The sequence below is a fragment of the Zosterops lateralis genome (assembly GCF_965231275.1).
Source record: "Zosterops lateralis genome assembly, chromosome: 2".
Lineage (NCBI taxonomy): Eukaryota > Metazoa > Chordata > Aves > Passeriformes > Zosteropidae > Zosterops > Zosterops lateralis.
In genome coordinates, this window is record NC_139763.1 from 31,807,620 (window position 1) to 31,834,551 (window position 26,932).

Below are 26,932 nucleotides of genomic sequence, written 5' to 3' on the forward strand. Positions count from 1 at the left end.
TCCTAACAGAGGGGCTAGGAGGCAGCACTGGGGTTATGGCAGTGACCTAATGGAGCTCCAGGAATGGGAGACATTTAAAGTACAGTAATTCCTTCTCCTTTGCCAGATTTTCTCAGCACAAAGCTTTCCCTCCTACTCTCCTCCAAGGAACCTAGGGAGCACATACGGGGCTGCACTCTCTCAGAGTGATGCCTTGGGAAAGGCTGACCTGGAACAGAGACTGGACCGAGGTAGAGAATAAAGCTAAAACTTAAGGCATCAATATGAAGGCCCGGGTCGTGCCGCTGCGGGGCAGGAGGAGGTGGCCGACGCTCAGAGAGACAGCACGGAACAAGGCAGCAAGCACCATGCGCTGGGGCAGAGGGGCAGCCCCACCTTCTCGTGGACACCTTCCTCCGGAGCAAAGCAAGATGGAACACAAATAACAACGCTCACAGGCAGCCCAGACATTATTTTATATATTTATTTAATAGGCTTTGAGAGCTGTACGTGTTCTGTTGTTCTCATCACCCTGCCACCGTAACTCCTTTGGTGGAGAGAGTGAGGCTCACTGCTCTCCACACCTTTCAGCCTCCTATTGCTTCGCTCCCGAGCACCCTGACTTCTCACTCCCCTCTGCCTTTATGCAGCTGCAGCTCCTTATCAGTCCCTCCCACCCAGGCTCCCAGCCGACTGCAGATAAGAGTTTATCTTCCCACCACGCCTTCCCTGGCAGCGCACTTCGGTACCGAGGAGCCAGATTTCCAAGAAGAAAGCAGAGCACGTGTGTTTGGGTTTGTTTGTGTTGTTTGCTTAAAAAAAAAGAAAAAAAAAAAAAACACGCTTTAATATCTCATTACTTCTATTACTTATATTACTACTTCTTCCGCCGCAGTTACAGGAAGAAGCGAAGAGACAGCGAGCCCCAGCTGCTGCAGCACAGCGGGTTCCAGGGCAGCCCGCCGGAGCGGCCCGGCTCCCGCAGCGTCACTTACCTCCCGCCGCCGCCCCGGGGCCCGGGGCCCGCCGCTCCCGACCGCCACAGCCCCGCCGGGGCCGGCCTCGGCCTCACGCCCAACCCCGGGCAGGGAGCCCCCACAGAGCAGCGGCAGCGGCGGGCACGGCCACCGTCCCCTCATGAGCCGCGAGAGCCCCCAACGCGACAGGCAAGTGACTCGGGGGCAGGGGGCGTGCCCGGCCCCGCCCCTGGCAGGCAGGGCGGGAGAGGGAACCGCCCCGCCCCAGCAGGCGGGTACTGGCCGGCGGAGGCGGGGACGCCTCGGGGCGGAGCTGGGGCGGTGCGGAGGGTGGGGCGGCCACCTCGGGCGAGCAGCGCTCCTCCCGCGGGGCGGGCGGGCTTCGGGCCCGCGGCTCCCGCCCGCAGCTGCGGCCTGCGCACGCACACACGCACGCACGCGCATATGCAGTACCCGGCACGGAGCGCAGGCGCGCCAGCGGAGCGCGCGCCCGCGGCCAGTCAGCGCGCGGGGGGTAGTACCGCGGGTGCGCGCACGGCCTCCTGCAGGGGCGCGCGCCCGCTTTCCCGGCCAATCAGCGCGTCGGCGCAGTTGCACGCGCGCGCGGTCCGCCCTGCGCTAACTCTCGCGATAGCGGCGGAGGGGCGCGGCCGGCGCGCGAGGCAGCGGAGGGTGAGTGGCGGGTGCCGGGACCGGGTCGGGGTCGCGGTCGCGGTCGCTGCCGCGGGCGGCGACATCACCGTCACCGAGCCCGGGGCAGGGCCGGGGCCGCGGCGCCCCCGGAAAGCCCGTCCTGAGTCGGGTGGGTGGATTGTCTGTGGCGTTGTGTGTAGCGACTCCGCGGAGGGAGGCGCGCGGCGCCTGCGCAGTGCTCCCGCCGTGCGCCGCCTCCCTCGGCCGGGACCCCGGCGCCCCTTCCCGGCCAGCGGCGAGACCGTGTCCCGCCCGTGGTGCCCGGGCTCCCTCTGCCTCTTCGCCCGCGGGGTTCCGCCTCCTGGGCGCCGGCAGACCGCTGGGCACCTGTAATTGCAGCGGGGACTGGCGGAGTTGGTCCTGTTCTCCTCCCTGTTTGCTTGGAGGGCGAGCCTCCCTTTGCCCCAGTGAGGGGAGTCTCTCCGCCTGGACACCTGCCGGCCTCTGATCTTTGCCGGCAAGGTTCATATTCACTCTGGAAATACAGGGAGGAGGGCAGACAGACTTTGTGGTTAGCAGCTTTGGGAAGAGGGAGGCAGGGCTGGGCGCGGCGGGTCGGAGCGAGTGTGGCGGGGACACGCGTGGCGGCGGGCCGGGCACTGCCGAGGTCTGCCTGCTTTCTCTTGCCTGTGTACGCAAGGTGTTCGCAGTGACGCTGGCTGTTCGCCTGCCTTGAAATACAGCCAAGAGTACCCTGGAACCCAAATTCAGCACGTCAGATCCGTAGTCAGCATGTTGAAAGTCTGAGCAGCGTGACTGTGCACTGTCACTGTTTCAGAACTGTCAGTCACGACACTGATCATTTTCTGCAGTGTAGGTTTATTGGGGAGAACAGTCGATTGTGTTGTCACAACTTTGCATGGACTCTCGTTAGTGTTTTGTGTCTTTTTATGTGTTTGGGCAGGGAGAACTTTACAGAAAATTATTTTGGCTGTGTTTCTTCACACAGCAATTAGGTAGTGGCTTTTAAATCCTGTTGCTGGCTGCCATAGGGTGCTGTTTGCAATAGCAATTTTCTGGAACTAATTAAAGCAGTGTATTGGCCTAGAGCACTTGCTGTTGAACACCTTGTCTTTCTTGTAGCTGAGGAGAGGAGTGTTAATTCAGATTTAAATATGTTAATGTGCCTGAGGGGCTTAAAGTAATTGCATTTAAACTACTGGCACAAACTTACATACTGAATGTTGCTTAGACTTGTTCTGAGGCATCTTATACCTCCTCCCAGCAGCCTGAAGCTTTCCAACTGAATCTTCTTGTTTCAGAATATTTGTTAAAGTAGGTAAATCTGGCTCAGGATGAGCGTCCTTTTGGAACTGGTGAACTTTTCTTCTTTATATTAACAAGCAGTTTTAGGTTCCTGTGCACTTTCAGTAGCTGCCTTTGGGGCTGAAATAATAGGACTTGACTTGTTTCTTTGCCATTTGTGTTCATCATGAAAGTATTCTCCAAAGTGGGTTGCAGTAAAGAAAAGAACTATCTGCTAACTACTCCTGTCTTCAAATAGCAGAGCACTTTCTATGGTGTGAACTGCAAGCCATGAGAGACTGGAGTTATAATTACATGTTTGTGTCAATCCTAATTCCTCATATCACTGTTTCTACAGCTCTGAAGAGACCACTTTCCAGCTAAAGATGGCTGCTGATACCTCTGTTGATATCCTTCAAAAAGTTCTGGAGAATGAAATACTTCAGTCAACCAAGGTTGTGGAAGAACATCTGGATGCTGAAATACAGAAGCTGGATCAGATGGATGAAGATGAATTGGAACGCCTTAAACAGAGGAGGCTTGAAGCCCTAAAAAAGAGCCAGCAGCAGAAACAAGTAATTTCTGTAGTACAGACTCTTGATGTATAGAGTATAACAGACTTTTTGGAAACCCTTGGGAAATTTTATATGTGAATTAAGTGTTTTGGGGTTGTTTGGTTGGTTTTGTGGATGTTTCCCTCTTTCCTTTCTGTGCTTATTAGTTTTAAATGATCCAGGAAAGTAAGTATCTGTCAGTGCATGCATGCTTTATGTTTTCTAACAGGAGGAGAGAAGCTCCTCTGTGAGTGTTACAATAAGGATAGGATAAGGAGCCTCATACAGAGATTTTAGTGTCTCTGTGTTCACTGAACATTGCTATCTGGAAGCATAAGTCCCGTAGGCCACCTAACCATAAGGCTTTGGGCTCCTTCTGAAGTGTCTTTTCTTCAGAAGCTTCTGCATTGTTACTTACAGCATGTGATATGTGTCCTCCTGTTAAGGTATTTTGTAGAAGGGTGAAACGGGATTTTTCCTTGTTCCTAGGTTGGAATCATTTGTCACAATCCTTCTAAGCCAAAGAAATGTTGTCTTTGTATGATTGCTCATTTCCTCTTACAGGAAGGAAATTCTCCCTTGGGACCTGACACCTCATGTCAAATGAGGTGATCTTTATGCTCCGTCAGAGCTCTTTTTGAAGAATAGTTTACACCATAATTTTGGTAACATACGGTGTGAGACCTGAATTATAAGTAGGGAAGCTGTAGTTTTCTCAGTTTATTCCATCTGAGCTAACCTAAACAAGAAATTGATTGTGGTGGGGGAGAAGTGACTTGGCTGAAAGGAGATGCCTGGCTGTGATGGAGTCCTTAAAAGCTGATGCCAGACCTGGAGACGGGAATGCAGTGAAATGGCATGGCATGGCGGGATGCTGGAGGACGGGCAGCGCCAGCAGCTTTGGTTCTGTAAACACACAAGTAGAGAAAGTGGCACACTACTCATTTGTCTTCAGCAGTTCAGTTTATATTTGATTCTAGTGTTTTCCTTTTTCAAAAGTCATAACACTTAGATGTCCTTGGATGTGAACATGTGATAGATCTCATGCAAAAACTTTTTCATGTCATTTGGTCTTAATTCACTGTTCTCACACACTTTGAAATGCAAATGTGAAGTAGGATACTGCTCAGTAAAAGGAGTGTGCTGTCATACTATTCCAGAATAAATTTGTGGAGAGGGAAATTAATGCATAATCACTGTTGAGGGATAAGTGAGTTCTTGATTTGCATCATGATGACTTCTTCATGTGCTCATACTTCCATGAATTTTTAATGTATGCAATATCTAGGCGATTCTTTGTTCTATCCTAATTTAGCTTACAGGATATCTTTGGTTTGCTTGGAAACCTTTCTTTTCTTTCACCTACCTAAGACAAAACTGCAAGTTAAGAGCAGTGATTTATTTGATTTCCCCCACCGCACCCCCCATTGGAAAATGAAGGTTTTTGTCAAGTTTTGTCATAGTGCACTACTTCTAATTATTTAGATTAGTCTGTACTTGTTTAAATACACTGCAATTAACTTTTGGTTAGGTAGATGCTGTTGGTTTTTCCCCGAAGTGTGTTTGTTGTTAATGTGGAAGATTAGCTCTTTGGAAACTGTATTTGCACACTTTATCAGACAGTTTTTGAAGTTACCTCTAAATTTTAGCTTGTGACATTCTGTTTCTCCAGAAATTGATGTTATGACTAATGGTGCACATGTGTTTTCTGAATGATTTTCTGTGAGCCTGGTTCATGTTAAGATTCTTCAATGCATATTTGATAGGTAAACTTCATCTGTTGCAGATGAGTTAGTAGGCTTTTTTTCTCATTGATTTTTTTCAGAGTAAAAAATTACGAGATTTATTTGATTTATTTTATTTGACTTGACTAAGTTTAAGATGAGTTCTTTGAGTGTACTAAAAATTTTTCAAATGCCTAGAGTTTTTGTTGTATTCTTTGAACTAGTCTTGTCTTACTGAAGGCTGCATTGCAGAATTTTATGTAGTACTGTACACAATTTGTATTTTCAAATAAGCAAGGTAGCCTTATCTGTGTATTTTCAAAATAAAACTAAAGGAGAGGAAGTAATTTGTTTGTCCACTACTGTATGAAATGGGTTTTCACTGCAGGCCACCTCTTCGATTTTCTAGAAGCTGTAGAGTTTGCATAATAGATAGAGTAACAACCTCCATACTAATTATTTGCTTTTATGTTTTCCAAAAGGAGTGGCTTTCAAAAGGACATGGAGAATACAGAGAAATCCCAAGTGAGAGAGACTTTTTCCAAGAAGTCAAAGAAAGTAAAAATGTGGTTTGCCATTTCTATAGAGATACAACGTTCAGGTATAGTAAATAAGCTGTGCTGAAGAAACCTTTTGTTTAAAGATGTCTACAAAAACAGATGTATTTTTTTTGTTCTTTCAAATCCCACTCATGAACAGGCATTTATAGAAGTATTCACATTGCTTCATTATAAATCTCAGTCACTTTTCAAGACGTTTGATTTTTTAAAGTGTATTTTTTCCACTAAGTTAATCTGAACATGATTTGACGACAATTAATTCTCTGCTACATAGTTGATTAGAGCACACATCGAACCTCTTTGACAATATTTGAGAGACTGCTGTGTTTCATTATTGATTTAGTTTGAGGCAGCCAGGTCTGTAGATGTAGACCATACAAGAGCAGCATTTCAAAAAGATACCTTTAGTTATTCCAGATAGAGATAGGTGGTTCTGGCAAACAAACAAACAAACAAACAAACAAAAAAAACAAACCACCACCCACCAAAAAAACGACCAGAATCTTGTCTAGGCATCTTGAGAATTTAACCTTTTACTTTGAAAGGATCAATTGCAGCTGCTTTTCCTTTGTGCCTGTGCCTTTGTGATTCTGTGACTTTTTTTAGAGTGTGAGACACCTAGATCTGAGAACATGTGCTGACTCAGAATAGGAACCCAAACTAAGATGTCCCACTTCCTTGGAAGAATTTCATAAGTGCTGGGTTGTAGGCTGTTCCTCACTGGGTCTCTTTCAATGTGTTCTGTTAAAATGCAATTGCAAAGTAGAGTAGTTTATTGAAGGAGGAGCCAGTTGTCCTGGTTTTGGTTCTCCGTGGTTTTTTTCCCCCAATGGTGTTATGTGTTCCCTAGCTTATAGAATATAAACTGAAGTAGCTTTCATGTGAGAAATTGAAAGAGGTCAAGGCTGGATTTTGCAGTGAGGGATCTGTGTCCTACATTTCCTAAGTCTTTAAAGCAGTTCTGTTTGGCTAGTTTTTACTCAAGAGGGTGAAAGGCTATCACTGCAAATAAAATAGCTTAGGACAGGTTTGGGTTCTTGTTTCTTGAATCAGCAAAGTCTGTAGGCTCAGACAGGAGAAGGAACTTTTGAGAAAGTGCTTTGTAAAGTCTGCCATGCTGACAAACAGGTTGAAGCTTGTGTGTTTGGTTTACCAACCACCATATCAAATTAGTTTCATCTTTTTCAGCCCAGCTGTTTTGTTCAACTCTCCTCTCAACTTTAAGGACAGTCACATCACAGAGTTCATGCAGCAAAGCCAAACCACTTAGAGAAGACAGTCCAGAAAGCTGAGATTGCAGATGACAAGTCCACAAATCTCTGTGATCTGCAAGTATTTTGAGCAGTTCATGTCACTGTCCCATAGCTGAGAAACAATAATTAAATGCTCAATCCATTCCAGTCTTTGTACTACTGTGCAAAGCAGTCTGTGTAAATCACTTTTTTCCCCACTTACACTGAGTTACTGCATCTCAGCATCAGCCGTGAAGGTAGTGACTGCAAAAATCCAACACACTGTGATATGTTGAGAGAACTTCTCTGAAGAAATCTTCCAGAGAGCAATTTTTCCTGTTGACAGGCAGTGAAGCTAGAGCTGGAACAAGAGAAAGAGATGTCATCAGTAAGTGCAGGCCTCAAGAAATGAGAGCAAGGCTTCCAGGTGTATGGAAAGTAATTAGGAAGAAATTAGAGAAAGGGATGGTATAATTGTACAGTAGAGGTGCTCCAGGCTGTTCCACTATTAGTCATTAAATCCAGCTACCTCTGAAACATAGTTTCTCTTGAAACTAAATTCTCAACTACAAAGGTCATGTCCAAGTATTAACATGATAGAACTAGCTCTTTATTGCTCCTTTTAAACTTTCTCTCAAATGCATATTCTTCAACTTATTCATTCTAACGCTCTATATTTTGGGTTTATTTTTCCAAAGGTGCCAAATAATGGACAAACATTTGACTGTATTGGCAAAAAAGCACATTGAGACAAAATTCTTGAAATTAAACGCTGAAAAATCTCCTTTCTTGTGTGAGAGACTGCGCATCAAAGTAATTCCCACTCTAGCACTAATAAAAGACGGAAAAACACAAGACTACGTCGTGGGCTTTACTGACCTCGGTAACACTGATGACTTCACTACAGAAACCTTAGAATGGAGATTAGGCTGTTCAGACGTAATTAATTACAGGTAATTAAGTGTTTCATGATTGTTTTCTTTTCAGGTAAAGTACAAAGAGAATGAGCTTGCAGATGGGAGAATCTGAAAGATTATAACTTGAATGTGTTGTACGCTAAAAAAGACATGTGAGAGTTCATTCTAGTTACTTAATCTGCGTGCTTCATCAAGAGAAAGAAGAGAATCTCTTTGGCAAAGTATCGAGACATTGTAATGAGTGTTGAGTGTTCCTTTTTGTAGAGTAATAAAAAAAGCCCAGTTCTTGTCATCAGGTGTATGGAGTAGCATTGATGCTCTGATATGGCTTCAGAGTCGTGCATCTAATGTAATCCTTTAGCATCTACAGATGATTCATGTCACAGTTGCAATGCAGTGAAGTCTGAGCATTTTTAATCCACTTCAGAGAAAACTCAGCAAGTCATCCTTAAGCTGCATCTAAGTCAGTATTACATACATGAATATACCTTTTTCTTCAAAAAACAGTACTGAAAATAGAAAATTTGAATAAGTGTAAATAAATTGAGTAACAGTAAATTATAATCATCACAAATACCTTGTTGAAGACTACAGAACAAAAGGCAGTAGAACATATCTGTCACCACAAGAGCCTAACTTCATAGGAAAATTATTTACCAAAATTCTGCTTTCCTTTCCAATGTGGCTCAAATGTCATCTCTTTTTTGAGGTTAATTTTGCTCTGTTGTTTTGAATGTATTTAGTGTTTTTTTAATTTTAAATTTCATTAGCTGAATTCAGTTAAATGTCTAATGAGGTAAAAATTTGGCAAGAAGTATTGTATCTTAAAGCCAAAGAACCTACTACTCAGTTTGGCTTAGTAGCTGTTGAACTTTGGGTGAAATGACTGAAATTTATAATTTTAAAACAGCTGGTATTTCCCAGTTCAGTGAAAATCAAATATGCAGAGACAACTTGGATGCATATTCTAGACAGCAACAGCCTTTTATGGGAAAAATCCTTCACTGGAGTTGTATCAAGCACCACTGAATTTGCTAAACATTGATATATTGGCTTATGGCATGATTTTACTTCTACTTAATTCTGTAGTACTGTGTATTTGTTCTTAGCTCCTCGTGGAGTGAGGGAATTTTGTTCTTTGTTTATTTTGGCAGACTCTGGCTTTGCAATGCAAGCCCCATTGCCACACTGCTCTGGAAGTAATATCCCACTCTCTGGAGTTTATGAGAAGGGCATTGGCCTCCTCAGAGCTTAGAAATAGTTCTTTTCCTTCAACCTGTGGGATAGCAGATGGTAAAAGGGTATACTTTATTTAGGGGAAAAACTGTTCAGGTCAGATTATTTGCCCAAAGTCAGGATTCAAGTGGTATGTTGACATATGTAATTAAATCACAATCAGTGAACTGTGTATTTAGGATTAATATCAGCAAACTAGTATTAACATTTTGTAAAGAACTACAAATTTCTAAACATCCTTTTATAGCTAATTCCAGAAGGTTGTAATTGTTGTAATTACTCACTCACTCACTGACATTTGGATGCAAACCCCTCTCAGGTCATATGAGCAAAGGCGAGGCACACCCTTTTATGAGCAGCCAGAGGGGATTCCCCTTCTTGTGCAACACTACTGGAAGAGAAGCAGGTGCTCCAGCTTTATGTGAAAACCTGCTCTTCCCAACAGGGAACACAGGTCCATTCCCATGGATTCACATGCTGGTGAGAGAGCTCCTGCAGGATCATGGGGGCACTCTGACGTGCAAGTTCCCCCATAGTCCTGTAGAAGATTTGCAGTCCTGCGGGGAAACTGCTCTGTCTGGCCTAGGCAGAGATAGCACAAGGGGACTTCTGGCAAACATCAGTTCTGACTCCAAAGTCCCCATTAGTAACATTTTAGTTTCTTTTGTACTGATGGCTCCTCACCTGTTTTGAAAAGTCTTTCTGTAATTCCCTGGTTACAGTTTCACCTGACAGATGGTTGTCTCTAGCATGATCAGTTTGCAGGAAAAGCCTTTTCAAACCGTTTTTCTCTACAGCTCCACTCACAGGTGCTGTTTACTTTCACACTCTTGTCTTAACTCTAGTTATCCAGGCCATTTTGACCAGGATGTGCTATGCTAGCAACACCACAATGCTGCTTAGGGTGGCTGTAGCAAGTAGGCATTGTGTTCTCTTAGAATACGTTTTTCTGGAGAAACAGGTCATTACAGATGATACTTACTGTCTGTATGAATATGAATATGACTTTAATCAACTTGTCTTACCCTTTTTTCTGTAGTGGAAACTTGATGGAGCCACCTTTTCAAAGTCAAAAGAAATATGGAACAAGCTTTACAAAGCTGGACAAGAAGACCATCAGAGGAAAGATATATGATTCAGATTCTGATGATGACTAGAAGAGCCGCTAAATATATTTGTAAATCATCTTTTGTTTATGCATCGTACATTTCTAAGAATGTTTTTTATAAAGCTTACTGCTTTTCATTACATCTGCACATAATTCTCATTTTTCTATACAGTTTTATATAACTGAGTCACAGCAGAAAAAAGCTTAAGGTTTTTTTTTTTCCTATTTTGGAAGTCATTTGTAATTTGAAAATCTTAGTTCTTCTAACTAAACGACATGGCAAAGGATGAACTTAAGCCTTTTGTCTTAAGTGTAAGTTGATGAAATGTTTTGAACTTAGAAACAACTGTATGAAGTCAGACCAAAGATCCCTCTGGCCCAGGATCTGGTCTCAGTGGCTAAAAGGAGATGCACAAGGAAGAATGAAAACAGGGTAACCAGACAGCAGTGCTTCCCCAAAATCTACTTTAGAAATCTTTGGCTTGGGGAACGTCGTATCTGAGAGCATTTGCTGCTTAAAATAATGGGGAAAAAAATCTCTCTAAATCCTCATGGTATCCAGGCATCCACATCATGTGGCAAGGAGGGCACAGTTTAACTGTGCTATGTGAGGAACTACTTTCTATAGTTTTCATTGAAACTTACAAGGGTTTTTTTCCCGTTTTTTCTTTATTAAAGGAGCTAACAGACACTTAAAAAAAAAAAGATTGTTCTCTATCAGTTCCTCTTCCAGTTGTCTTTTTAAATTTATTATTATGTACATTATAAGTAAAGCACCACAAAATTACTAGTAAAGAAATCGTGCATTTTAACAAATAATTGCTTATCTTATGGTGCCATATCATGCCACTGAATAAATTACCTGCATTAAACTATAAGTTGTGAAAACAGTCATAACTTCTATGAATTCTGAAATAGATGGCCAAGAGAAATGCCCTTTTACCATCTACGAATGCTGCATGTCAGAGCTGATACAGCAGGTAATAGCACATAGCAACAAGCATATTGAAAACAGCCTTGTTCACGGATCTGTATCATTCTGTGGTTGTGAATGTGTGGATTTTATAGCGGATGCTTTGTACAAGAGAGTAGACTAGAGAAAAGTATTTGGGAGAAACCTTGGTTGTTAAGTTTAGATATAGTGCCGCATACTGTGTACTGTTCTTCAGTAATGGACAGAATTTTTAAGAGAGATCTTCCTTGGATACAATGTAAAATTCCTGGCTAGGTGAACAGTTGATGAGTTTTCTTTTCATTTTGAAAAAAATCATTTGCTTTGTGCTGAAGGACCTTTTTGAGTTGGTACTTTGAATCCAGTTGGTCCAAAAAGCAGTGAAGTGGGTCTAGTCAGTCTTGCTGCCTTGTAGTAGAGAACACTTGTGATTGGGCCAGCCCAGCAATATATCTCTTTAAGTTTAAAAAGTTCTATTTTATTTCTGTTCATGTACATTGAAATAAAATTATTTTAATTCTAATGTTGACTACTGCATACTTTCAAAGAAGGATATCTTTGATGCTGTGGATTAATTTCTCTATTACTAAAGTCCGTGAGAAAGATTGTATGAGCCCTTTCTAGATTTCTAACAGGCAATATACAGTTCTGGATTAACATACAGGATCACTTAAAGAACACTTGCACAAAGTCTTGAAATGCAGCAGAAAGTGGTCCTTTTTTTTTCTGCATCCATTTGCATGAAATTCAGAAAACTGATGTTCCAACTGTATTTTTGGAAGTGTCTTAGCAGGACTCATCACTGAGCCCTTATTGTGTTGAATAAGCTGTGGAAATATAAAATCACCTCTAATGGAGTTGCGTGCTGTGTGGAAACACGTGGGCTTGTCAGGATTCCAGCACGGTGCGTTGTTGGAGGTTACTCAGTTCCACACAGGAATAACCTCATTACAAACTCAGTGCAAATCCTACTTGGAGTCTCTGCTTTCATGTCACTGTAAGCTGATGATTTTTTTTTTCTAGGTTAATCTTCCTTCATCCTTCCTGGGACCTCTTCCTTCATCAAGCTTGTAACATGACCACACATACTCTAGTGCTGATACAAGGAGTTTGCAGGAATGTGTGGCTTGGTTAGAATCAGACTAATGGAATGGGCTGGGTTGCAAGGGACCATAGAGATCATCTAGTTCCAACCTCCCTGCCATGGACATGGGTAACAAGGGAAGTTGAGACTGTTGGTACTATAAGTTTAAATTTATTTTGAAGTATAAATCTCATAGATTCGCTCCTTCAAGTCTTTACTTTCGTGTCTGCTTTCTGCATATTCTGTCTTGAATGACCATTAAAACTTACTGAACAGTCCTGTTGGTTATGCCTCCATCCTGCATATTACCTTGAGGTGAAGAATTCAAACCCAAAAATTTTGTTTTTGCTGAAACCTACAAGTTCTTTAAGAAATGGGAAATTCATCTAGTTTAGGTAACAAGGAACAAATTACTCTTCTCTGGTAGAGTTTAATGATTTTGTCTTGCAGGTAAAATTACTGAGTTGTCCATGATCGTAAGGCCTGGGACATCAAGCTAGAAGTGTCAGGATACAGAGAACAGCAGCTCAAATAAATGTCGGCTGTAAAGATTTGAAAAGCAGAAAGATAAACCTTGTCAACAGCAATCTAGAGGCCATAGAGCTGATTGATGGTGATAATGACTTGAAATATCCAAAAGGAACGCAGGTTTTATGTGGTTAATTACTTACAGAGGATGGATGAGGTATGTGAGGACACGATTCACTAAGGTTCCTGGAGCCTAGACCAATCACAGAATAGTACCTGGTCTGGCATCCGTCAGCCATGAAAGGTTGTTGGGCAACAAAGAGATGAGAAATGTTCAGGTATAGCTTTGGAAGTGATGGAGGTTATGCCTGAACTCAGCATATAACTTTAATAATGATTAGTGCCTAGGTCTGTCCCTGATGCTTGGTATGAAATAATTAAAGCATGAAAGCAGTAACCAAACAGGATCTTGGTTGTTCAGTTCTTGATGCTGAATTATGTGGCCTTGACTGGACACTCCTTGATCACTGACTGATCCTGGGGTTTGCTGTTTCTACTCAAGAAATTGACCCTGGAGTGAAGTGCTGTGTTGAGCTTTGGGATCTGGGAATGTGAAGAAGTCTGATCCCAGAAAGAGGCATGACGAGAAACAACTTCTGGAGAGGGCAACGACTAAGTAACTGCTTTCAGATTCCATTAGTAGGCTGGATTACCTGCAAGTGTCACAGGGGTGGAGAGAGACCAACTCAAAAGATGAATTGATATTCTCAAGTCCTATGTTACAAGTAATCCCCTTCTTTCTATCCCCCACCTAGAAATACTAATATGAAGGCTTTACTACAGAAATTTCTATAGAAATGTGAGCTTTGACCAGTACAGTTTCTAAGACAAGCCCTTTGTCTTCCCCATAAGAGTAAAGCTGATGTTCTCAACCCAGTGTGAGGGATGCTGTCACTTCATCTCACACATACAAACAAGCACTAGCTGATGCAGAAATAACATGGCTTTTGTATTCATTGCGTATACAATAGCTGTGTAACCCACATTCTGAAAGGAAAAATCCTTTCAAAAGTAGTGGTTGATCTGTCTCTTTAGAACAGCTGCATATGACAGTTTGAGAGTGAGTTAGGCTCTGGAGTTGAAGAAAAGCTGCTAAGAATTGGAAGGTGAGAGGACTTGACATTACAGTAGACTGCTTGAGAACTCTTCTGAGGGGCATGTTGCTCCTGAGCCATGTTTAAAGGATAAATAGAGATAGGTTCCACCACATTTGACACAAAAAAGGTCTACTCTGATCTTTTGTTGTTTGATCATTCTTGGGAGCCTTCAGCATTCAGCCAGTCCAATATCATCCAAGACATTGTGGTCTGCGAGATACTCCTTGTTCCCTGTCCCTCTGCAGAGCACCATTCTGTATCATATGCTACAGAGGGGAACTTATGCTCATACCTCCTTCATCAATTTAAGGTAACACATCAGACTGGATAAAGCAATACATAAGACACCAAAGCATAACCCAAAAATACCTTGTTCAAATTGGGTTAATTGTAAGTGCATGTACACTAAGATATATTGGATCTATGTTGATGAAAAGGAAGTAGTTAAGAAAACTTACTTTTAGAAAGCCCTTAATGTGCATATTCTAAAGCTACTTTTTGGGTTTTGATTAATTGTTACAGCCATGGCTTGAGCTGCCTAAACTAAACCAACACTGCCAAGTAGCTGTGTCAGCTCAACTTTGAATCTGTGTTAATATAATTTGCATTTTGGATCACAGCCTGTTCAAGCATCACCCACCTGGTGGTATGACTTCAACGTGTGACTCCTACAAAAAAGATTTAAAAATAAACTTACCTTCTTTGCAAACCATGCAATCTCTGGTAACAATTGCCTTTTCCCAAGATGGCATTGTATGAAAATCAGGTGATTATAATACACAGAACATCATTAATTACCTTCTTGATCTACTTCCTCCTTGCTAATTATTTCTTTTGTTAGTGCACTGCCCTAGAAGAAAGCCTGAAATTGTTTCCTGTTTGTTTTCTAGAAGGTTAACAGTCCTCAATGCTTTGTATCATTAATTCCAGGCACGCAAAAGTTCCCTTAATAGTTATCATCAAAACACAGAATGGTTTGCGTTGGAAGGGACCTTAAAAATCACTTAGTTTCAAGCCCAATGGGCAGGGACATCTTCCATGAAACCAGGTTGCTCAAAGCCCTATCCAGTGTGGCCTTCAACACTTCCAAGGATGGGGCACTCACAACTTCTCTAGGCAGCCTGTTTGAGTGTCTCACACAAACACTTTCTTCCTTGTATCAGATCCAAACCTACCCTCTGTAAGTTTGAAGCCATTCCTCCTTGCCCTATCACTACATGCCTTTGTACAAAGTGCCTCCACAACTCTCCTATTTGGCCCCTCTAGGTAGTGGAATGTGCCATAAGGTCGCCTCAGAATATTTCCTAATTCTCTCAGCTTGTCTTCATAGGAGAAGTGCTCCAGCCCTCTAATCACCTTGGTGACCCTCCTCTGGACTTGCTCCAGCAGCTGCACATCATTCTTACTTTGGGAGCCCAGAGCTGAGTGTGTTACTCCAGGTGGGATCTTATGAGACTGTAGTGGAGGGGCGGAAGCCCCTCCCTCAGCCTGCTGGCCACAACTGACTTTGGTGCAGTCCAGAGAGTTTTTTCTCTGGTCTGTGAGTGCACATGGCTGGGTCAGGTTGAGCTTCTTGACAACCAACGCCCCCAAGTCCTTCTCAGGGCTGCTCTCAATCCATTCATCCCCCTGCCTGTATTTGTGCTTGGGATTGCCCTGACCCATGTGCAGGACCCTAACCTGGATCAAACTTTGAATTACTTGCTTTAAGTGATAGACCTCTCTTTAAGATGGGATGTGAACAAGCTCTCATAGAATACAATCCAGTGACCTTTTTGCTAGGACACCTTTCCTACAGTAAAATAAAAACCCTCATTTTAGAGAACAGAAGGAAAATACTTGTTTTCTACTCTCATAAACACTTTTGGCCTTAGATATTTTATGTGAAGGCCAGAGAGATGCAGAGTGGAATGTTACTTCAATGCTCATCTGCATTCTCCAGAAAGGCAAGATAAAGGAAGAGATTGGGACCCTCAGCACTTGTTTACTTCTGAATGCAGTGAAAACTGAGAGCTTCATGTCTTACAAGTTTGAAGACTTTTGAAGATGTGTAGATGTGGTGCTTAGGGACGTGGTTTAGTGCTGGAATTGGCAGCATTGAGTTCATGGTCGGACTCAATGATCTTAGAGGTGTTTTCCAACCTAAATAATTCTATGATTACTTCCAGGTATACTAGATGTAAAAAAGAAAAAAACATGGAAATTTGATTATTAAACTGGGTGTGTCCCTTTAAAAGCTGGGAAGGACAGCCATAGAGGATTTGTCTGAGATGATGCTACAGATGCATCTTTAACTGGTCAGTTAGTGGTAGGTATCCAACCTACGTCAGCAGTGATGGGCAGCTTCCCTATAAAGCAATTACAAATTCTGAGAATATCTGGTGTTACCTGTAATTATGCCTGAGACAAAAGGAACAACCTGAGAAATCTGTCTGCCTATCAATGTTATGAAACAAGTTGAAACTCACAATGGAGACAATAATTAATGTGGTTATCCTTCCAAGTAATTTTAGATGGTATTCTCACCACCCAGTGACATGATACTAAAACCTTCAACCTGGAGGAGAATAACATGTGCAGCAGGTAGTGCTTTTCAAAATGATGCTCCATTTCAAGCACTTCTCCATTAAGCAGAATGAAAAACTACCCTTGGCATGAGGGGAAGAAGATATAAAGTGAAAATCTGTGAGTAGGAAAGAACTGTTGGTACTGAACCTTGGTGTGCTTTAGATCTCAGGAGTGGTCCCTTCTAGTTTATGTAAGACAAGTAGAAAATGCTATTGTGTCAGGTAACATTTTTGTCCGCTCTGCTCTCTCTTTCCCTGAATGTAACCTACAGTGTCATTGCCAGATCACAGAGAAAGCGTATCTGTGGTCACTGACTGCAGCTTAGTGCCAGGATGCCCATGAATACCAAGGACCTTTCTTGCTTCTTAAATCTAAGAAGATGCAGATACTATTTGAAAAGTGAACTCCCCCTCTTTCCTTAACTTTCCATCCCTTCCCTCCCAGTCACACACTATGCTGACCAAAGGAGAACAGGTATTGACACTGAACTTCTGATGTAATTTTCCAGATTATGTCTATCATAAAAATGAAAAAATGTGCTGTACTAGTGACAGATGCAGTCCACTCTCATTAAGTGGCTCACCTACAATCAATGCTCTGCATTTACAGCCCCACAAAGACCTTTGAGCAAAGATGGTGTTTTCTAATGTTGTGAAACTCTCATTACATGGTGGTGCCTTGCACAAACGCACTGGCTGAGAGCCCTGCTCCGTTCAGTGTACATGAGCATGTTTCCATGGAGGATGCTTGCTTTTGGCTTTTACTCTAAAAGACAGTTGGAAAAATTTGTGTGGATAAAGAGGTTTTGAGAGAGAAAAAGTCTATAACACTGCTGAAAAAGTATCCTCTTATTTGGGTTTACAGTGGAGTTTCTATGAATACAAGGAAGCTGTCTCAGGGATCTAAGAGCTTATAGCAGCACAGATAAAACCCTTATATTTAAAACATAGCATCCAGTACTCAAGGAGTACATAAGGAGCCATGCAATGCAGAATAGGCATTAAGGATTCATGTGTCTACTGTGAAAAGTATAAGGATGTGATTACATGGTAACAAATGAAAGAGTAAAATATGTAGCAAAGACAAACAGTACTTAAATTCAAAATTTTATCTTGAGGACCATTAGCAAGTGGACAACACATTAGGAAATAAATCTTACCTAAGGTTATAGGCTACTTCTCAAAGAAGGTCCCAGGTCATCAGCATGAACACGGCTCAGTGACAGAGGAACATTAGTTTTTTGTCAACAACATGATGCTGTTCCTATAAAGGATACCCAGATGTTAATACTAAAACTATTTGAGAGAATACATCTCTTTCTAATATAAATTGCCTTGTTCTGTAGAAGATAAATAAATATATCTGCTGGGTTTGCTGCCATCAAGCTGTGCACTGTGAGCTTTCCCCAGATCATTTCTTCTGGGTTTCCTTCCCTCCAGCATTTAATCAGTTGCTATTTCCTTTGAAAGGATTAAAGCACACTGTACATGTGATGTTTCTAAGTGTTAAACCATGACAACACCACAAAAATGTGCACCTTACATTATGTCAAATTTTACCTTCTGCTGTTCAAAATGTTAAACCCCAGCAAAAGGATTATGTGATAATCTACTCTGAGATACCACAATGAGATATCAGTACGTGAAGAATGATTGCCTAGCTTTGTTGTAATCTTTGGGAAGGTTTCAGTAGGAGTTCTATATTTAAGACTCACCATAACCCTTATACTAAACCTCCTGTAACAATGCCTGGTTTTGAACATATTAATTAGTATCTGGCCAAAACAGCATTTCCTACCTGCCACATCAGTCACAAAAGAGCAAAGGGAATAGATGGATTTGTCATGCATTAAATAATGAAGAGAAAGCTACCAGAAAAAAAAAAATCTTAGCCTTCCTAACCTCCATGCTTGCTGGGCAGAGTCTAGGGAAGAGAAAAAATTGGCAAATGGAACAGGATTGAAGAGCACTGGCCTCCCAGACTGTCTTTCCTTCTCCAAATGACTCAGATGTTTTAGATATTTGGAAAGTGTCTTGTCTGCAAAGTGCAAATCTTTCAGAGCCCCTCTGTGTGTCCCCACTAACTTCAGTTGCTGAGAGACCAGTTTATTCCTCCTAATCTCTACTGAAACCTCCCACCTCCCCACATACTTAAACTCAGACCATGCCTCTGGTCTCAAAGTAGTCAAGTTCCCATCCTGGATTAGATTTGTTGTGAGCAATGAAGAAGTGGGATTATTTTCCTTAATTGTCCTTGTTAAAATTCATATGGAAGTATGATACTTAATTAAAAGGTTGCCTATCTGAAATTGGTGAGGAAAAAAGACAAAAACAATCGTTCCAGAAATATGTCTAGATGCAAAGCAAGGAGAGGACTACACAGGGATCTGTTTTTTTCCTGGCCTCTGCCACTGATTCACTTCAATAATTTCTGCAAGTCATTTACTGTGCATCAGTGTGCTTATTGATGGAGGAAAACCAGTGTTTATTTCCTTTCACAAAGTTGTCCTGAGTCTGACTAACCACCACTTGTGCAAATCTTTGGATGAAAGAAATCATTTGAGTTCTAAGCTCTTAATATATATTACTTATTGTACTTTAAAACAGTCATCACACTAGGTAGGAATTAACATTCCACAGCCCATAGGGTGGATACCTTTTCCTACATATATATATAAAAGTCATCAAGTGACCTGCCTCAGAGGAAGGACAGCTGAATACAGGTGAGTCTGAATTCACCCACAGAATATTTATTTAGAACCAGAAGCCTTGATTTGTTTTGATTTAGCATTTTGCCAATATTGTGATTGCTATGCTGTTTCTATATGAGGCCTGTGAGGTTTTTGTGATGGGGGTGAAAAAAAATTCCTGCATGTGGGAACAGCTACATCCTGTAGCTTTCAATAGGGGCCCAGATGAATTTGCCATTTAATTCATAGGTGTTGGGTCAAGCTGTACTGATCTGGGCTTGTGAATACTTAGCCTTAGTGCTAGAGCTCAAACAGAGCTACCAAGTGTACCCTGATCTGGCCATGGGCATTGCTCGCCTGAATAAGCTCAGTCAGGACAAGGGAGTCTTTCCAATGATACCTGTGGATTATTTGTGTTTCTGCATCCATATAGTCTGGTTTGCAGTAGAAATGCAGGCTAGAGAAATGGTCACATGCTATTAAAACTGATAATGTATTTTCAAGTGTTAACAGGATTAATTGCCTACAAGACTCATGGTGTGTTTTGTGTTAAAATCTTCTTGGGAAAAAAAACCCCAAAAGATTAGTAAGCCATAAAAGCTGCTCAGTTTAAATGTGTTAATCAGCAAGGAAAATACAATCAATTGTTTTGCATTTGACAGCTATCATCTGATGACAATTTTGAATTTTATTAATAGCCACAACACACATATTTATTAGTAAAGAAGTTATCAACCAATATCATGCAGATGTATCTTGGAGTTGCCTTAGCAGAGTAGTAAGGGTCATAGTTATTGATTTTTGAAAACAAGTTTTTTCAAAAGCCAAGGAAAAATCCTTTTTGAACAGAGAGGCAGGGGTAGTGTGCACTTTATAGCACATTAGACTTCAAACACCTATAAAATTAAAGCAAAGCTAGTGGACCTGCTCATCATAAAGACACACTATGGGCCTTCAGGAGAGGCCTTGTGAGCAAGCAATGACATTTACAGGGGCTAAAGAGGCCCCTGCTAGTCCAGGCTGCCAACAGGGACCGCCTTGATTGCAATCTCCCCAATCAGGAGAAAGCACTTCTACTGCCCAACCCTTCTTCAGCTGATGCCATCCCTGTCTGGTGCCTCAGGGTGGAAGCTTTTGGCATGTCAACTTTTCTAGAGTGCTGTTGAAAATCAGCAGTAATTTCTTCATGTTTTGCAAACCACTGTGTTTCCAGGTCTCCTGGGACAGCTGAGGAGAGACATCACCATGATCCTCGCACTGCTGTTGCTGGGTCTTTCAGCCCTTGTTGGTGAGACGGGTTTGGGTTGTTGTCAAAAGCACACTGGGAATTGTTTGCAGAAGGACTTGGGGGAGGAAATATGTAGTCAGGCCTGAGGCTCCCTTCCTGCATGGCTCTGTAAGATGCTGTATGGCTGAGGCTGCTTGCTGCCCACACGTGTCTTTTAAACCAGCTCATCTGGAGAATGGGACTGAAACCAAGGGAGTGACATTCACATCTCCTCTCGGTTTTCCCAGCTAACCTTATCCAATCTCCTTGCCTTCTCAGAAATGGTCTCACAAAAGTGGCAATCTGTTTGATGGAGGCTATTTGTTCCTCGGTTACTGAGGAAACAGGGTAATTTTCCCAGTCTGAGGCAAGAATTCTCCTGAATTAATTCCTCACGAAGTTATAGGGGGACACAGGAGACAATCCCAGCCAGGGTGCTCAGCTACTGCCAGCCATCATCTGAGTGGTTCCAAACTCTAGGGGGCATTGAATGGGAACAGCCCTCTGAAATAAATGCAAAGGCTCTGGTTCTCCCCTCCCACACCAGCCCTTAGACCTAACGGGGCAGGTGCATATTCATTTAAATGGTCATTAGATCCATATTCAATTAGAAAAGAACCAATTCCTGTTTTCTGCCTTTCTTTGATAACATTACTGATGGAAAGCAGTGGCAACTGTACAAGCAGGGCCAGCACAAGAGGTTGTGGATTGCAGGTTTTGGACATGCTTGACTTGTATACACTTGCAGGACTTGAACAATACTGCTCTGAGATCATATGTGTTCAAACACTTCTGTTAATTATTTCAGCTCCATCAATGAGTTCCAGTTGCTATGGTGATATAAGTGCTCTTCAAGCTCCCACGATCTCCTGTACACCTGCAAGAACCTCTGATTGTGGTATGAATCATTCACTGCTTGATCTGTCAACTGGTTTGTACCTGACAGAGAGATACCTTGCCTTCTGTTATTGCCAAATTAAATGTGGTGCAGCTATTCAATCAGCCAAAAGGAAGAAAGTGACACTTCCTCTCCCAAAATTGCCGGTGAAGCCTCCAGACCTTCATGTCCCCTAGTCAGGATCTTCGGCCTCAAAGCAAAGGGAACTAGTACCACTCCTTTTCAGTCAAAACAGCTTTTTCATCAGCCAGGACTTTAGCATCAGCCTCCTCACAAGGCCCCAGGGCTTGTCAGCTCCAAGGGTATGCTACAGAGAGCCAGGTCCTGAGTGCTGGCATGTTGGCTGAGCTGGCCAGTGCTGATCTGCCAGAGGCACACTTTACAGTAGGAAAGTCCCAGGTGTGTAGCCATCCTACCTCTGGTTGACTCATTTTTGGCAACTCCTCCACATTTTTCTCTTTCTTTCCTGGTGTTACTGCCTGGTGTCACCACACAGCTGACTATGTCACATTCATACTGCTGATGTCTCCAGGGATTTTGTCATGTTCCTTGGATGTAGACTCTTCCAGGGAAGACACCTCACTACCAGCATTCAAATGTAGATCTGAACCTGCTTGCTTGTTTCCAAACCGTTCCAAATTTGCTTTAAAAAAGCCCCCACTCTCCAGAAACAGAACATAGCTGTTACTGCAGTGTAGCCAGTCTGTAGTAACATACCCCTCAACTTTTCAAAACCTTTTTGAAAATTTCACTTTTCTGACTCCAGAGGTGCAGCAGAAGAAGAGGACCATGCATTCCACCTCCTAAGAAGCCTCCCTGTTCCCCTTGGTCATCCTTGGGTAGTGGAACAGCAGCTCCCTGGCCATGGTCAGAGCCAACAGATCTGTGCTTGTTCCTCAAACCCCACTGCCTAACTTGATGTCGATGCGATTTCTTAAAAACCTGAGTTATTCCTTTGATATATCTGCTTGAGAGGGAAGCAAGGGGTTTGGACAGGGGTATGTGTCAATCTGCCTTTCCCTACTCCACAGGATATGCCATGATACGGAGGACTGCCGAGGCAGACCTCGTACGCCTGAGACGATACGAGGTCCCCATCAGGAGAGTAGCCAGAAACCTGTGCTTGGACCCAGCGCTCATCGGAGCCATCATGTCCCAGGAGAGCCGTGTGGGGCTGCTCCTGGACAACGGCTGGGACCGGACACGGCAGAAGTACGGCCTGATGCAGGTACTCCAGGGTGATGAGTGTGAGCAGCAGCACAGTAATGTAGTGCGTACCCCAGGGCTTCATCTTGGCAAATGACTGTTCTGTGTTTGAAGGAGCACTTTATTGCAATCCCTCAGCATCAAAGGCTGTGCTTAGGTGTTGTCCTGAATAAGGTCACTTCAATGAGTGACCATTTGCCTGGGAGTGCAAAGAAGAGGGGCTGGCATTTAGAGGGAAACCCATTTTCTTGCTTGTCTTTCCTAGATCAGCAGGCAGCAACTGCAACCTTATGTGGTGTGGGATAGCGAAGAACACATAAATCAGTGCTCAAATATCCTGGTTCTTTCCATTAATGAAGTACGGGCAAGACATCCTACCTGGACCTGGGACCGGCAGCTGAGAGGTACGGAATGGGCTTTGTACTAGGAAGGGACAGACTGACTGATGGGAGTGCTCTGTGCTTCTGGTGTTGCTTTTAAGGGAAAAAGAGCATCAGTCTGGCAGTTTTTACAGCATCTCTTGCCAAAAAACCCACAAAAAAACCCCCCAAAAATCAAAAGAAACCTTCAAAGCCACAAAATAACAACCAGAACCAGAGTTTTCTAGTTTAACAGAAGCAGAACCAGACCAGCAGACTGGCAATAAGAAATGGCTGTTATGTGGATAAATAAGATAGAAAGCAGGTAAATAAAAGTCACTGGAGAATGCAGAAACTGAGGCATCACCACACAACAGGATTACTGTGGCAACCTGTTAAGCTGTGTCCAGGAAGATTGTGATCAGGTTTCCTTGTAGTCTGTGCTATCTGTGTGCTGGTTTGTTCACCCTATGGAATTTCTTACTCTCTCTCCATTGCGCTGCTACTGCCCTTCCTTTGCTCTGATTACACCCTCTTCTGGTAACACTGTTCCATTTCCACCCGCATTTGGAGAGAGCCATGGGCTCCTTCGCTATAGAAATAAAGATTTTACAAAATAAGTCACTTTTCAACAATAATGCACAATTGGCACTTTGTCAAGCAGTTCTTGTTTGGTGAGATGCATGGCGTTTTTTGCTACAAATTTTTGCCCTTAAATCTCTATTTCTTACTTACAAGCCCATAACAACTACTTCTTAACTCTTTCCAGGGGGAATCTGCACCTACCATGCAAGAATGGGCAACCTCCAGGTCTATGAGGCAGACCCATGTAGCAGAGACTACAACTATGTCAACAGCGTGATTAGGCGAGCCCAGTACTTTAAGAGAAATGGGTTCTAGGTGGTAAACCCACCCCACCACCGAGCCTCTCCTCTGCAGACAGGCCCAGCACTGATCACAGTACCCAGAGCAGTTCCTTGGCTCTCCTGGCAGGACCAATGCTGGTGCCATTGCCAATGCCACCTTGCTCGCTCCAGCAAATCCCAGCCCCCTGCTCACTGAGGGGACAAGCTCAGCACTGCGTTCCAGGAAACTCCCAGGGATGAGATCCCACAAGCTCAGGGCCTTGGAAAGGCAGGTGGGGATAGACCAGCAATATTTAAATTTTGAGTGAGGAAGGTGACTCCTCCTGTTCAAAGCTGCAGCCTGGGGCTCTTTGTGTATCACCCAGACATGGACACAAACAGCTCTCCCTGGGCATCAGCTGTGCTCTTCCCATCTGCATCCATCTCCTTCCCTCTCCATGGCCAATGCAGGAAATTAATACCCTGTTTTCCTTCCCTTGGTGCTGCTGGCTAAGGAGCAATGAAGAGACTTCTCAGTGAGCCTTTGGTCCCTGCAGTGGCTGAGTGTTCCTGTAGCCAGCCTTGAGAGGGACAGTACTAAAACATGCTTTAGTTGATTTCCTGAGTCCACGGCCATGGTGCAACTGGGGACCTCATCAGGGCATCTATATGGAAAATACTGCAAGTGCCACAGCAGGCAAAATGCCTTTCCATCAGAGAGCAGCCCTTGGAGAAGGAGTCAGCCTCATGTGTACCTATGCTGGGAGGTATATCACAGCAATCATTTTGGTAAAAAACCCCACAACCTTTCCTGCTTTAGTTTTGGCACATCTATGCTGAGTTTCTTCCAAATTTAAAAGCATTTCAGCATCTATCCCTCTGCCAGGAATCCCAGTTTCTAATAGAAGTGAATGAGCTCTGGTCTGTCTGAATGTGGATGGGTCTCTCGGTGCCAATTTATTAATTAGAGAACAATAATGAGAATAAGATAGAAATAAAGACAAATGTTAAATCCCAATGTTTATTTTTTTCAGTTTCATGGGGCTCAATGGGTAGCAATCTACAACTTGAGTAAATAACCCCATTCAATGCTCTTGGAAGGGGTCTAAAACACAAGAACAGGGAGAGAATACTGGTGCTGAAGACTGGGTAAGTCAGAAGAGCTGGGCTTGAACCTGGCTGCTCACCCAAACTTGTGAACATGTAATAGGAACGTTCACATTTAGCCTTACAAACTACCATTTTGGAGGTGTCAGGGTACTTTTCTTCTAGCTGCCACCACTGCTGACGCAGAAGTGATGTCCTGGCAGTCCTTGCCTGGCAGCAAGGGGCAGTCCTGTGCATGTGCCTGGGCTGCCAGGCAGGGTCAACACAGGCAGGATGACAGCTGGGTTGGAGACAGCTTTTGCAAGCAGAGCAATTTTAACCCTGTGCCCTTTGTCTTGCCAGTCACTCATCTGCTTACCATCATGGCAAGGACTCTGCATGATTAGCATTCCTTACAAGCAAACTAATTTCATCACCTCTGGAGACTGGAGGGAACCCTAGGTTGTCTCAAATGTCATTGTTTTTTGGGTTTTTTAAGATTACCATAAACAGTTCAGTGTTGAGCAACAACAGATATTGAACTATATTTTATTTAGTCTTTTGCAAATTCTGCACCATATTAATATAATTTTACTAAAGTCATGATTTTGTAATACAAACTTATGAAATGTGTCACACAGTTGTCTACTTGATAACTTATGTAAAATTCATGGGATGAAGCCTTTGCTGCATTATGTTATGTAAACCTCTGTGTTACAGAAACCTCTTATGTAAGGCCTATGAATGAATTTTTTGTAGATCAGTGTAAACTTCAGATGGGGCAGGAAATCTTATTGCTGCCTATGTGTACAAAGATGGGGATTGAGTTCCAAGGGTGAACAATAGTGGAGCTTTCTTTGGTTGCCCTCATGTCATCTTCAGTCACTGCCAGCAAGCTTTTTGTCACCACTACTGGTGCTGCCAACCCTGCAGATCTCTGAGCTCCTCAGGAATCCAATTTGTGCAAGCGTTAACTATGAAGCTGCTGTTTCATGTTGTGGTAGCAACACTCAAGGGCCTGCAGACCTGCCTGCTGAGTTGTGCAGCATCACTACAAAGGATTATTTATATTTCGAAGTCTATTTAAAATTCCAAATTATAGAAATTCCATATTTTGTTCCAAATGTTGTTTTAGGGTATCAGCACTTTGCAGCAAATACAGAAAATCTCTGCAGAAAATGAGTTAAAGCTTGATAAATTGGTAGGAAGGAGTAAACAATTAAAGAATATTTAACAGTAGCATGCTGCCTGAAGATTTGAGCAAAAGGTTTCCTGACAAATAATGAGTTCAGATTGTTGTTCCCCTATGATCTTTTTCTGGTCACCTTTGTCCATGTTACTGGAAGTTCCTTTTCTGCCTGATGTAGACAGAGCAACTGCAGTCGCACTCTTGGTCACCCTTTTGACCCATGGCCTACTGAAAAAATAAACAAAAATGAACCCAAAACCAACAGACATCCTGCAAAGCAAATTATCTAATATCAAGTAACATATTAGAAAAAGCAGAAGCACAGGCAAGGAAAGAGAAAGGCCAAATCAGAGAGGAAAGAAAGGTCCAGGGAATCAAAGACCAAGACACCTGCCTGAAATATTGAGAAAGATGCTAGAGTAGAGGATTGAATGGTTTCTTCAAGAGATCCTGTGGGACAACAAAGCAACAAGAAACTGTCAGGAGGGTTCTGAGTGTCTGCTTGGCAAGGAAAAAACCATCTCAGATCAATTAAAATCTTAATCTAACTGGGTAAGTGGCCAAGAGAGAAACCATGGTTGTGCCATATCATGAGGTCAATAATTCTTTCAGGATAAATATGAAATGTCCTCATATGTGAAGGGCTTTAAAATAAGTAGAAAAAAACTGGTAATGAGCAGCTTCTGGCTAAACCGGTGAGATTTTCAATTGAAGCTACACAAGTCTGTACTACACCAGTTTCTATGAAAATTGTGGTCAGAAAATGAATGGAGGATGTGAGCTATCAAACCATGGGCTACATGGAGAGGGAACATGAGCGCTTCCATTGTGGTTAGAAACTGTGAAAACCAGTCAGAAACCAAAGCACTGGAATCAATTAAACACAGGTGCAAAACACCTGATGAGGTCAAGAAGTGATGTAGTGGGTGGGCAACCATC

General features: G+C 42.9%; 2 protein-coding genes and 1 long non-coding RNA gene across 7 annotated transcripts; 2 read left to right on the forward strand and 1 right to left on the reverse strand.

Moving 5' to 3' along the window:
- Positions 1–449: 449 nt before the first annotated feature.
- Positions 450–1,115, reverse strand: LOC310923917. Its single transcript, XR_014592720.1, has 2 exons — positions 975–1,115; positions 450–791 (listed from the first exon to the last, which is right to left on the reverse strand). It is a non-coding gene; the product is annotated as an uncharacterized lncRNA (long non-coding RNA).
- On the forward strand, positions 1,011–11,700 carry TXNDC9 (thioredoxin domain containing 9). 5 transcript variants are annotated; one of them, XM_083884796.1, is made up of 5 exons: positions 1,011–1,145; positions 3,253–3,469; positions 5,655–5,773; positions 7,663–7,917; positions 10,157–11,700. In XM_083884796.1, the coding sequence occupies exons 1-5, from the start codon at positions 1,117–1,119 to the stop codon at positions 10,272–10,274; spliced, it is 738 nt and encodes a 245-aa protein (XP_083740922.1). In that variant the 5' UTR covers positions 1,011–1,116; the 3' UTR covers positions 10,275–11,700. The 5 variants fall into 5 exon arrangements, with proteins under 5 accessions (XP_083740922.1, XP_083740923.1, XP_083740924.1 ...); XM_083884797.1 differs by lacking the exon at positions 1,011–1,145 and adding an exon at positions 1,494–1,628; XM_083884798.1 differs by lacking the exon at positions 1,011–1,145 and adding an exon at positions 1,624–1,758.
- An 8,653-nt stretch (positions 11,701–20,353) lies between these two features.
- On the forward strand, positions 20,354–23,965 carry LOC310906117 (lysozyme g-like). The gene is made up of 5 exons (XM_083855165.1): positions 20,354–20,431; positions 21,219–21,308; positions 22,340–22,536; positions 22,780–22,918; positions 23,643–23,965. The coding sequence occupies exons 1-5, from the start codon at positions 20,389–20,391 to the stop codon at positions 23,771–23,773; spliced, it is 600 nt and encodes a 199-aa protein (XP_083711291.1). The 5' UTR covers positions 20,354–20,388; the 3' UTR covers positions 23,774–23,965.
- Positions 23,966–26,932: the final 2,967 nt, after the last annotated feature.

What these genes read in the sequence shown, in the direction of transcription:
- LOC310906117 (XM_083855165.1), top strand. Translation starts at nt 20,389, where the DNA reads ATGATCCTCGCACTGCTGTTGCTGGGTCTTTCAGCCCTTGTTG. An exon ending in GGGTCTTTCAGCCCTTGTTG is followed by an intron (nt 20,432 to 21,218) that starts GTGAGACGGGTT and finishes TAATTATTTCAG; the next exon opens with CTCCATCAATGAGTTCCAGT. An exon ending in TGCAAGAACCTCTGATTGTG is followed by an intron (nt 21,309 to 22,339) that starts GTATGAATCATT and finishes CCTACTCCACAG; the next exon opens with GATATGCCATGATACGGAGG.
- TXNDC9 (XM_083884796.1), top strand. Translation starts at nt 1,117, where the DNA reads ATGAGCCGCGAGAGCCCCCAACGCGACAG. An exon ending in AGAGCCAGCAGCAGAAACAA is followed by an intron (nt 3,470 to 5,654) that starts GTAATTTCTGTA and finishes GTTTTCCAAAAG; the next exon opens with GAGTGGCTTTCAAAAGGACA. An exon ending in TCAGACGTAATTAATTACAG is followed by an intron (nt 7,918 to 10,156) that starts GTAATTAAGTGT and finishes TTTTTTCTGTAG; the next exon opens with TGGAAACTTGATGGAGCCAC.